This window comes from Mirounga leonina, unplaced genomic scaffold (genome assembly GCF_011800145.1).
Source record: "Mirounga leonina isolate KUSES-001 unplaced genomic scaffold, KU_Mleo_1.0 Mir_150, whole genome shotgun sequence".
In the NCBI taxonomy this organism is placed as follows: Eukaryota; Metazoa; Chordata; class Mammalia; order Carnivora; family Phocidae; genus Mirounga; species Mirounga leonina.
In genome coordinates, this window is record NW_023270374.1 from 29,819,680 (window position 1) to 29,832,163 (window position 12,484).

At 48.9% G+C, this 12,484-nt stretch overlaps 1 protein-coding gene across 2 annotated transcripts in view; it reads left to right on the top strand.

Moving 5' to 3' along the window:
• Positions 1–12,484, top strand: part of PPP1R16B (protein phosphatase 1 regulatory subunit 16B) — a 94,876-nt gene that overhangs the window by 21,200 nt on the left and 61,192 nt on the right. For both annotated transcript variants that reach the window (XM_035006309.1, XM_035006310.1), the window contains exon 2: positions 6,357–6,720. In XM_035006309.1, the coding sequence (XP_034862200.1) occupies positions 6,471–6,720 (250 nt within the window). In that variant the 5' untranslated portion in view covers positions 6,357–6,470. The remainder of the gene's footprint in view (positions 1–6,356; positions 6,721–12,484) is intronic.

The window sequence follows — 12,484 nt, forward strand, 5'->3', positions numbered from 1 at the left end:
CCTTTGCTGACAGGTTCTGGCCAATCAGGGCCCAGCCCAGAGTAATGCTAGGGCAGCTACAAAGACCACCAGCAGTCTGTGTCTTTTAGCGGACCCTTGCCTCTCTTTCTTTTCCTGTTCCCCCAGAGGCATATCATTGCCCGAACAGCACCCCTGTAATGGTCTTCTTTTTCATTTTCAAGGAGGAGGGGGTTCTATAGAGTGTCCTCCCCAGTCCCTCGTCCACCCCAGCACACTTCCTCACCCTTTCCCCTCGAGGCTCAGCTTTCTGGAGGGCAGCCCCTGCTTCCCTAGACGTGCGCTGACTTGGTTTCTCCTTGAGCAGACAGCAAGGGTTAGCGGATGCACCAAGAGGAATCAAGCTCAGACTTTTTCAACAGGAACCAGACGCTGAATCAAGGCTCACCCCAAATGCCTGTCCTGCCCCACTGAGGTCAAGTGGCTTGGCCTCAGACTTCCCGCTGCCCACAATCAGACTATTTTGTTTCATCTGCCCGACCTCATACAGCCACTTGTGGGAAAATTAAGTACCCTGCCCTATTTCCCCCTTGCTTCTGATTTCTCTTCTCATATCACACACGCTTCCTGGATATAATCTCACCTCAACCTGGCCTCTGCAGACCATTTCCACATCTGCCTCGTCAGCCTGGCTGCTCCACTGGCTCGTGGCCCCACGTGCCCAGTTCTCTGCGGGATGGTCTGTATGGATGCTCCCACAAAACACCGGGCTCAGTATCTCTCCACGGAGCTGGTTTTCCTCCACATGAGGTCCCCCTTGGGGATCCCCTGACTCAGACTCCGAGATAAGTGTTGATGATGTTGCTCTCCCAGGTCCTGACAGTTGGGGCTGCGTCCCTAACACCATCCCGGGTTTCCTCTGGAAGTGCGGACAGGTGCGCCCGGGTCTCAGAGGGGGCCAGGCCATAGCCCTTAGGAGGCAGGACTTCTGTGGGCTGCCCCAGCACCCAGACAGGTGCCCTGTCTTGGGGGCCGCCCAGCTGCTGTGTTAGCAGCACGATGGCAATTCTTTAATTAGACCAAGCAGGGTTTTCTCGGACAGGGGTGGGAGGAGGTGTGTGGGTCTATTGAGGGAAACTAGGTCACCTGAAAACCAGCAGTCAAGAGGGAGCTGTCCTGGAGCCCCAGCTCCAGGGAGCCCAGAGGGGTGAGGAAGGAGGGGGCTGGCAGGGAGAGCAGAGTTAGAGGAAAATGTGCTCTGGCCCCTTTTACTGGCCCTTGGGAGGCATTGTCCTCGCCTTGCTCCAGGGGGCTGGGCAACTGCCCTTAATTCCTTCCTCCTGAACAAACTGCCCTAGTCAAGGAGGGCATTGCAGTGAGTCCCTTCTGTCTGCCTGGGGCCTGCTACCATGGGGCCCGGGGAGGGAGTACTGCCCTGGGAATCAGACCCATGGCTTGAGGTTCTGCTCAGTCTCTGTTTCCTTGAAGCATGTTCCCCACTCCCTCGTGCCTCTGTTTTGTCTTCCATCCAATCATCAGGGACTGTGCCTGTCTTCTGCCCTGCTGTACTCCTAGCCCTTAGCACAGTCCTGGCATGTGCTAGATGCCAGATAGATATTTGTCAGATGAAATCGTCAATTCATATGAGTGTTTCTCTTATAAAATTGTCATTGAGGATCAGTAGCCAGGTGGATTTCCCAAATGCCAATCACTTACAGTTTTTGCCAACATTAAATCCCATCATTATTTCATTTTTTTTTGGCTACCACCTTGCTAGATTTCCACTGAAGTAGATTTCTTTAAGAGCGAAATTTTATATCACAGCCATAAGTAAACAGTAACCGTGAAAACTAATCCACAGAAAACAGAACAATGTGTTTGCGTTCTATCCCAGATGCCATTGCTTGCCCAAGACTATGAGCCTGAGGCCCACCTTCTCTTTGTTTACAAGGGAGAGTGACATGGTTATAAGGATGGATGTTTAAAAGTCTATTAGTACCCAACTGACACTTTCTTCTGGGGAAAATCCAATAGATGAAAAAAGAAGTGAAGAACATGACTTGCTTTCTGTAAGTCCATGTTATGTGAAATCTTGTTGCATACTTTTGAAAATTCCCTTGGAGTGGATTCTCTTTCCACACTTACGGAAACACTTGGCTGAGATGATGGGTGTGGGGGGGGGGTCCTTAGAAAGGATTAAGGGCTTTAATTAACAGGGTAAGTGATTGGTATGCTTATTCTTTAGTCTTGGCAGGGTTTTGGTACCTCCACTTAGTAGGTGATCAGTAAACACTCAATAGTGCAAGAAGGAGTAACTGTGTGCAGAATGTCAGAGCCCAAAGTGATCGTACAGAATACTCAGGCTGATCTGGCAAAAGTGGAAATGGTGTTCTCCGGCGCGTGATAGAGAATCTGCCACCTCCTGAGAGCACAAGCACCTTGCTGACTTGCTTGCTGGACTGCTCTGGAGGCTGGGTGTCTGTCTTTCTGGTGCACACACTGCTCCCCTGCACCCGGGGCCTTTTCTTCAGTGGGGAGATACATAGACTCTCTTCTCTTTCTTTCTGGATATTTGGAGAATGTTGTCTCGTTCTGCCTAAGACAGGGCTTGCAAACTCAGGTGAGCACAGGAGCTAACAAGGGATGCCAATTAGTGAAGGAGGTTAGGTGGGGTAATGGGGGGGGTAGTGTCCCCACCTGAATGGGACAGTCCTACTCCATATCTGCAGATTGTTACCATAGGAGCCCGGCGTGGCCAGGTGCTGAGATGGTCTAGGAAAACCTGAACATCTGATTTCGGATATTAAAACTTCAAGTTTTAAATGTTAGCAATACATTACTATATTATAAAACACAGTGTGGTCCAGAGCCCAACCAACAAACCAGCCAAACGTGGTGTGGACCTGGGGGCTTCCTGGTTAAGTCTGGCCCCTAGTCACATACTGCTCACTGCTGCCCCGAAGACTTCTGTTCTTTCTAGGCTGAGCAGCCCCATCCTCCTCAAGCCATGTTTGTGGGTTCCTAGAATTCCCGCCATGATGATCAGCCCCTCTGCCTGCCTTTGAACATTGGCAAGCTCCCTCTCAGCCCATGTCTGTCCTTTTCATCTGGCAAACTCCTACTCATCATTTCAGATTCAAATCAGTTGTCCCCTACTCTGGAGAGCTTTCCTCATCGCCTCAGGCAGACTGGCCCTTCCATTTTCTAGCTATGACATGATGTTGGGTAAACTGCTTAATCTCTCTGTGCCTCAGTTTCCTTCTCTGTGAAATGGGGATGATGATAGTACCTACCTCATTAGATTGTCAAGAGGATAAAAAGAATTTGTAGATACACTGATAGACAGACAGACAGACAGACAGAGGTTTCCTAGAAGGCAGAGCTAGTCCCTGATCCATCTCTGAATCAGGGCTTGTCACAGAGCAGGTGTTCATTAGATGTTAGATCACTTGAGGAAGTGGGGAGAAGTAAATATGTGATCCACTAGCTCCCAGTGAGGTCTGACTGTCATGATATGATGTGGTTGGGAATTCAACTCTTTCGAACTCCTTACTTTTTAAAAAGGCAACCAAAATATCTGTCTAAATGGCTAAAATGCAAAAACAGTGATACCACCAAATGCTGGCAGAGAAACTGGATCACTCATACATTGCTGGTGGGAATGAAAAATGGTACAGTCGCTCTAGGAAACAGAGTTTGACAGTTTTTTTTATAAAACTAATCATATAATTACCAAACGATCCTGCAGTTGTGCTCTTGGGCATTTACTCCAAAGAAGTGAAAACTTATATTCATACGAAGCCTGCACATGAAGGTAATAGCCCCAAACTGGAAACAGCCCAGCCATTCTGCAGTGAGTAAGCAAACTGTGGTACATTCACACAATAGAATACTACTTGGCATTGAAGAGAATGGACTATGGATACACACAACAATTTGGATGAATCTCAAGGGAATGAACTGAGTAAAAAAGTCAATCCCAAAAGGTTACCTACTATCTGGTTCTATTTATATAACATTTTTGAAGTGACACAGTTCTAGAGGTGGGGATCAGTTGATTGCCCAGGGGAAGGATAAGAGTGCTTGGAGGGAGGGGGGCTAAGGAATCCTTATGTGACGGAACTGTTTGTATCTTGACTGTGGTGGTGGACACACGAACCTACACATATGATGAAATTGTGTTAAACTAAACACACACACACACAAAGGAGTACATGTAAAACCAGGGAATTCTGAATTCCTGGTCATGTTACTGAGTACAGTTTTGCAGGACCTTATCATGGGGATAAACTAGGTAAAGGTTGCATATTATGTGCTACAACTGCATGTGAATCTACAATGATCTCAAAATAAAAAGTATAATTAATTCATTTAAAAAGCATTACAAGGGGGCGCCTGGGTGGCTCAGTCGTTAAGCGTCTGCCTTCGGCTCAGGTCATGATCCCAGGGTCCTGGGATCGAGTCCCACATCGGGCTCCCTGCTCAGCGGGAAGCCTGCTTCTCCCTCTCCCACTCCCCCTGCTTGTGTTCCTGTTCTCATTGTCTCTCTCTGTCATATAAATAAATAAAATCTTTAAAAAAAAAAAAAAAGCATTACAAGGTATCCACAACAAAATAAAATAAAAGCAACCAAAGGCAGTTGGCTTGTTTTTTTTGGTTTTTTTTTGTTTTTTTTTGCTGAGTTTTGCCTTTGGCTTATGTTTACTTTTGAAGTTGGGTTCACTCAGACCCTGAGGACCTTTGCCCTCTGAGCATGGTCAAGCCAACCCCTTCTCCATTTGCTTGTCTGTCCTCCAGTCTCAGAGCTGGGAGGGACCTGAAGAACAATCTGACGCAATCTGACCTCCCAGGGGTCAGGCTTACGCCGAATCCTGGTCGTTAGCCTCTGGAGGATGGGCAGTCGGCGAGTGAAGCGGGGAACCCAGAAGATCAGCAATCACTTCTTCTTCTTCTTTTTTTTTTTTAAGATTTTATTTATTTATTTGAGAGAGAGAATGAGAGACAGAGAGCACGAGAGGGAAGAGGGTCAGAGGGAGAAGGAGACCCCCCGCTGAGCAGGGAGCCCGAGGTGGGACTCGATCCCGGGACTCCAGGATCATGACCTGAACCGAAGGCAGTCGCTTAACCAACTGAGCCCCCCAGGCGCCCCAGCAATCACTTCTTGAAGCCCAGAGCTATCCTGACCCCTGGGGACCAGCAGGCATTTCCATATTACCCAAATGCAGATCTGTGCCAGTCTTTTTCTTTCTCTTGCCCAGCACCCCACAACTCTCCCCCAGCCTTGCCTGTGAGGTCCCAGATGAGCTGGGCTTACATGATCTGGCTCTTTTCCCTGCAAGCTGTTTCTCTCTGTTATTAGGTGTATAACTTTTTTGGTCAGCTCTTTTGATTCCTATTAATTCTGGAAGGTGGAGACAGTATTTTGCAGGTGGGAAAACAGGCCTAAAGAGTCTCAAGTGATTGTTCCAAGACCCTTTCCCTGTGTGTCTGAGAGTCCATAGGGTCGGCGCTGAATGAAGACAGGGACCAGTTAGCATCGGACTGAAATGTGGTTGACTTCATGTTGTCCAGCAGTCTATGAGAGCAAAAAATGTGATTTTAAAAAAACTTTTTTTTTTTTTTTAAAGATTTTATTTATTTATTTGAGACAGAGAGAATGAGAGAGAGAGAGCACATGAGAGGGGGAGGGTCAGAGGGAGAAGCAGACTCCCTGCCGAGCAGGGAGCCCGATGCGGGACTCGATCCCGGGACTCCGGGATCATGACCTGAGCCGAAGGCAGTCGCTCAACCAACTGAGCCACCCAGGCACCCTAAAAAAACTTTTAAGGTCATCTAAAGAAGAAAACTTCAGCCAAGATTTTCTAGGTCTCAGTAGTTCAGCAATTACCAAACTTTTTGGTCTTAGGACCCCTTTACACTCTTAAAATTAAGGATGCCCAAGAGCTTTTGTTTATGTGGATGATATCTGTCAATATTTGCCACATAATAAATTAATACTGGGAAATTTAAAATATGGCATTAATTCCTTTAAAAATAACAATAAAGCCCTTATATGTTATAATAATATAACAAGCCCCTTCTATGTTATAACAATATAACAACCTTCTATGAAATAACAGTGTAAACTCCCCCGATTAATAATTTTGTGGCATGATGGAGGTGTTAGCAAAGGCCACGGTGGTAATCATATTGCAATAGATAAACGTATCAGATCAACACTTCGTATGCCTTAGGCTCACCCAAGGTTATAGGTCGAGTCTATCTCAATTAAAAAAAAAAGAAAAAGAAAACGAATATAATAGAAAAAGCAAGTGTTTGGAACACGGGGCGAGTGCCACCCTCAGATGGGAATTTCGAGGCTGACCAGCGTGTCCATCTGTGTCTCTGTCCCCGCACAGGCCCCACCATGAGGCCCCAGCCCCGCAGGAGCCCCCGCGCCGCCCCGGCACCCCGCGCCCCGCGCTAGCCCGCCGCGCTAGCCCCCCGCCAGGGTGTGGGGAGGCGCCAAGGCCATGGCCAGCCACGTGGACCTGCTGACGGAGCTGCAGCTGCTGGAGAAGGTGCCCACGCTGGAGCGGCTGCGCGCCGCCCAGAAGCGCCGGGCCCAGCAGCTGAAGAAGTGGGCGCAGTACGAGCAGGACCTGCAGCACCGCAAACGCAAGCACGAGCGGAAGCGCAGCGCGGGCGGCCGGCGGCAGAAGGTGTCCTTCGAGGCCAGCGTGGCCCTGCTGGAGGCCTCCCTGAGGAACGACGCCGAGGAAGGTAGGCCCCTCTGCCCCCGTCGGCGCGGCCCCGGTGCCTCCCGCCCGGGCGGGGGTGTGTCGGGGGGGAGAGCGGGCCCCGGGGTCTGCGCCGCGGGGGAGGGGTGCTGGCCGGGCCTGGCCGGTCTCCCCGGTGCGGGCGGGCCCGCGTGTCCGGGCAAGGGCATGTTCCGAGGTGGGGCCCTGAATTGATCTTCGACTCTTTTTTTTGGAAATAAGAATTCTCGCCTTTGGCCCATGAACACCACGTTCATTTTCCTTGCCTCCCGCGAATGTGCACCAACATCGCACTTCTTGCGCACGATTGTTCTAGATGTGGCGAACAAATGGGAGCTTGTCTTGCTCCTCCAAGAGCTCACTACTCAGAGCATCTGGCATTTCTTAAGCCCCTCCTCTGAGCCAGGCCCCCCGCGCCGGACGCTCCGTATGCGGTTGGGTCTTACTGGGCCTCGGCTGCAGCCCTGGGTGGGGTAGGGCCTGGTGACTAGCCCAGGCCTGCGCTTAGCCTGCCCTCGCTTCTCAAACTGATTTTGTCGGTTATTCCCGGGGTGACTCGGGCAAGGAGGCAAGTCACTTGGGCTCCTTATACCTTCGTTTCCACCTCTGTAAAATGGGGATAAATGCTAGTATCCGCCTCAAGGGCTTGCTGTGAGCATTAAATTAGCTAATACCGCTAAGTTGTTGGATATGTGTGGTCCCTCCTACTCTGTGAGTGGTTATTAGTATGTTTTATTTTATTACATGATTCCTATATTTTATTTCATTATATTTATAGAATGAATGTATGTTTATATACACATTTGTATATATATAACATTTGTATAATATCATATATATATATGTATATATATAATTGTTTATATGCAGAGTGTCCATAAACTCTGGAAACACAGGAATATACACAATGTTGTCTAGGACATTTTCACTCTATAAAGCAAACTAATAAACACAAATGCAAATACACACTCATATAATCTGTTTCCAGATATTATGGATATCCTGTACTTGTTACATTTTACTTAATTATGTTATTATATGTCCCCTGATCCAGATACCATGATACCCCAGAGGCAGGTATAATAAACACCCATTTTACAGATGGGGAAACTGAGACCCAGAGAGGTTCAGAACCTTGACCAAGGTGGCAGAGCTGGGACCAGGAACCACAGGATCCAAGGTCTTGTCACTGGCCTCATGGCCTTGTAGGTTTGTTTCCCGTTATATCAATGATTAGAGGATCCATGATTTGACCAAAGCTCTCTTCTCTGAGGATGCTCTGAGGGGTCATCGCGCAGCTGAGGTTTGTGTGTGTGTGTCCTGTGTTCCCCTCAGCAGCCTCCAGTCCTCTCCCGGTATAGGAGGCCTTTCTGGCTGTCCCCGGAGAGGCTCGCTAGCCGTGTTTCTTGGGTCCCTCTGGCCTCCTGCCTGCACACACCCTCCAGACATGTGCTAACGCAGTCATCGAGAGAGGGATGGCATTTGCTGCACTAGAGGGTTGGGTTTTATGCACGTTGCTCTTCAGGTTCTAGCACTCTCTGAGAAGCACAGTTCCCCTTCTGCCCTGGTTACAGAGTGCTCTGGGGACGGAGCAGAAGCATTCCCAGAACTACTCAGCTGGAAAGAGCGCAGCTGAGAGCCTGGGGTGAGCAGCCCCGGGACAGAGGCATGAAATGTCGGGCTCGGGGGACTGGCCCTGCGAGGCTCCTTCCCACATGAGGTGCTGGGTGACGTGGCAGACCCATCCCGCTCAGTGGGCGGCACATCAGTGATGTCTAATTTGTGTCGTGGGTGGCGGTTCATCAGCTCTTCTTTGCCACTCATCTTTTCCTCCCTCCTTCCCTGACAAAGCCCTGAAGGGACTCTGTGAGCTGGCTGACAGCTGATCCAGAATGTCGGCGCTTCCCCAGCCCCGGCATGGGCCCCACACCCAGCCGGCCTCCCACACAGACTGGTGAGAAGGAGCGCCGGGCTTGGGTCCAGGACCGCAGGCCCCCTCGGCCTTGCGTGTGACCTTGAGCAGCTTGTTTCGCTGCTCTGGGTCCACCTTCTTAATCTGTAAAATGGAGTTTGTTTGTTTGTTTGTTTGTTTGTTTTAAAGATTTTATCTCTTTATTTGACAGAGAGACGGTGAGAGAGGAAACACAAGTAGGGGGAGCGGGAGAGGGAGAAGCAGGCCTCCAGCTGAGCAGGGAGCCCGATGCGGGGCTCGATCCCAGGACCCTGAGATCATGATATGAGCCGAAGGCAGACGCTTAACGACTGAGCCACCCAGGCGCCCCATGTAAAATGGAGTTTTGAACCTTGTCCTCAAGGGGGTGTGACAAGAATGAGACAAGACCCTAAATGTGACAGCTCTCTGAAAAGTGACCCTGAATGCTGCACCAGGGTGGTGACCATTTTAACACACTTTGTTTTTAAGAACCCAAATATACACAAACACGTTCTTCTTGTAAAAATCAACACAGAAGCATACAGAGTAAAAAGTCCCTCCCTCCATCCTTCTTTTTCTCTGTTAGTTTCATGTGTTTCCTTCCAGGCATTTTTCTTATTTGCCTGTGTATTTGTCCACTTGGAGAAACAGGGTCTAGTTGGGGTTTTTAATTTTTTTTTTGTTTTTATGTAAGTGATGACATGTTGGATACATTATTCTGCAGTTTTCTTTCTTTCTTTCTTTTTTTTTTTTTTCACCCAGCAAGATACCTTGGAGGTGTTTTCAATGCCAATACCGTGGAATAATAGAGCTGTAGTATTCTTTTTAATCACTGCATAGTATTCTGTAGTATGGATTCAGCAGAAGTTTTGAACTGATTCCTTAGTGAAGGGCATGGAGGTTTTTCCAGTGGTTTTGCTTTTGCCCAAGTGAACATTTTGTGCACACAGGGTAGATGTTGATCAAGGACAGATGTGGGAAGATGGAAGAGTTGGTTGCAAGGGTATGTGTATTAAATTTGAGTGAGTCAGGTGCTGCCCCCTTCGGCTGGTCCCTAGCCTTGGGGCAGCCAAGTGAGGGTGGAGGCCTGGAGCACTGTGTGCTGTGGGAGCTGTAGGGTGGGGTGAGAGGTCCCCCTGCAGTCCACAGGTGGCTGGGCTTGGGCTGGGGTGTGCAGCTTCCATCAGTCAGCAGGCAATCTGGCCAGGCTTCGCTCAGCATCCTGGCAGCATGACAGAGCCCGCTGCTCCCAGCTGGTGGGGATGGTTTCTGTGTGCTGGCGGAGCTGGTGCGGGGGAGGCTGCAGGGGCGTTAGCTCACAGCGGGATGGGAATGGGGGTGTCAGCTCCCCCGCTCCCTTGAGCTCACAGCAGTGGCTGAGTCAACCTCCTCCACCTGCCAGGGCAATGTGAGTCAACCCAGAGAAAGGCAGCGCTGGAGAGGGACTCACTGTACTTCCTTCTCTGGCTCTGCGTTGTCTTCAGGCTAACATCCGGGCACCAGGGACCCACCTTGGTCTTGGACCTGCCTGGGATCATGACCTGCGCCGAAGGCAGACGCTCAACGACTGAGCCACCCAGGCGCTCCATGTAAAATGGAGTTTTGAACCTTGTCCTCAAGGGGGTGTGACAAGAATGAGACAAGACCCTAAATGTGACAGCTCTCTGAAAAGTGACCCCCACCCTCTTGTGCCCCCTGCCCAGCATCACCCCGTACTCCAGCCATCTCCAACTCCAGTTTCTTCCCATATGCCCTGCGTTCTCATACCTCCCCACCTTTGCATACGCAGTTCCCTCTGTCTGGAACACTCCTTCCCCTGATTCCTATAACCTAGGGGTTGGGTCTTGAGTGACCTTCTTGGGGAGCAATCTGTGAGCCTTTTCTGCACCCCATCCCATCACTAGTTAGAGCAGTAACAGACACAGCTGACGTTTCCCGAGAGGCAGTGCAGTGTCGTGGAGAGGAGCATGGACTCTGGAGCTAGTTCTCCAGGATTCACGTCCCAGCTCTGCCGCGTACTAGCTGTGCAACATCAGCAAATTTACTCAACTTCTCGGGGCCTCAGTTTCCCCATCTGTGAAAATGAGGAGGATATAATACAACTGCCTCAGAAAGTTGTCGTGGGGTTAAAATGAGTTTACAGATGTTGAAGTGGTATGCTAAGGAGTAGATTTAAGTGCTATAAATTGTAGCTATTCTGCATCATCTGTGGTCTATACTTACATAATCTACACTAGTGTATACACTGATTATTATTGTTACTGTTATTTACGGAGTGCTTACTTTGTATCAAAAGTTATCTCAGTTAATCCTCGTAACGACCCTCTGCGAGGGAGTCAAATCTCATTTTTTAAAAATAGCTCTATTGAGGTTTAATTGACATATCACAAAATTTGCCCATTTTAAGTGTGCGATTCAATGATTTTCAGTAAATTTACAGAGCTACGCACCCATCACCACAACCCAATTTTTGAACGTTCCATCACCCCCAAGAGAAACTTTGTGCCCATTTGTAGTCACTCCTGATTCCCACCCCTGCCCTCCAGCCCTAGGCAACCACTAACCTGCATTCTGCCTCTATACCCTTGCTTTTTCTGGAACATTCAACTTACATGGACTCATCCAATATGTGATCTTTTGCGGTTGGCTTCTTTCATTTAGAGTTATGTTCCCAAGGTGGGTTTAAGCTGTGGCATGTGTCCGGATTTCATTTCTTTTATTGCCCTATAGTATTCCTTTGTATGGATATGCTGCATTTCGTTTATCCATTCACATTTGGATTGCTTCCTTTTGTGGTAAGTCTTTGTTTGCACTTAAGTTTTTATTTCTCTTGGGTGGTTACCTAGGACTGGAATTGCTGGGTCACATGGCAAATTTGGGTTTAACATTTAGGAAGCTGCTAACCTGTTTTCCAAAAGGGCGGCACCATTTTGCATTCTCAAACCTCATTTGACAGAGGAGGACATCGAAAGTCTGAGAGGCTATGTCACCTGCCAAAGATCTCATAGGTTTTTGGCGTCAGACCTGGGACTCAGACCCACATCTGATGTCTCTGCAGCCTGTGCTTTTAACTGCCAGGTGGACCGGGCACCTCCTGCTTTGGATGAGAGAGCCACTCACTTATGGTTCTGATCTGTGTCTCTTGGGGCCCGAAGATCCTGCTGCTCCTGCCAGCCTCTTAGGCCCTTGGCGCGGGGGGTGGGGTGGGGTGGGGGGGTCCCCTGGATAAGCTCTTCATCCCGAGGTGTAACCTCTTTCCACGGCCACACGAGCCAGCCTCTGTTGAAATCACCCAACATTTGTTAAGTTGTCAGGGCTTCTGTTCTTCTCTCCGAATGTGCAGGGTTTTCTTTATGGAAACTGTTCACATTCCCAAAAAAGTTTGAGTGATTCTTCTATAGCCTAATTTTAACGCTTCAACTGTTATTCTCACGGTAAAGGTTTTCAAACTTCTTTTTTTTTTTTTTTTTCCAGCAGTGGAAACTTTTCTTTCTGTGAAATTATGCAGAAACTCAATATGTAAAAAGGGTGAAAGAGCTATTCTGGCTGAGGCTGTGGGGGTGGGGGCGGTGGCCACCGGACCCTCACCCACCATGCGCCCCGCAGACGGCTCCCTCGCTGGGAGGTGTACTGGGGCACAGCCGGGCTCTGTACGTCATGCTTAAACTGTCGACTCATCGAAAGGAGACATAGGTCTGACTTTCACGTCTGGTGATTTTGAAAAGGGAAGTGTCTTCTCTCTTAGTTAGAAAAATCATTCATCCTTGTTAAAGTGCAGGAAAAAAACATTAAGAAAATAAAATCACAGATACACCCAAAGTGAACAGCAACAACT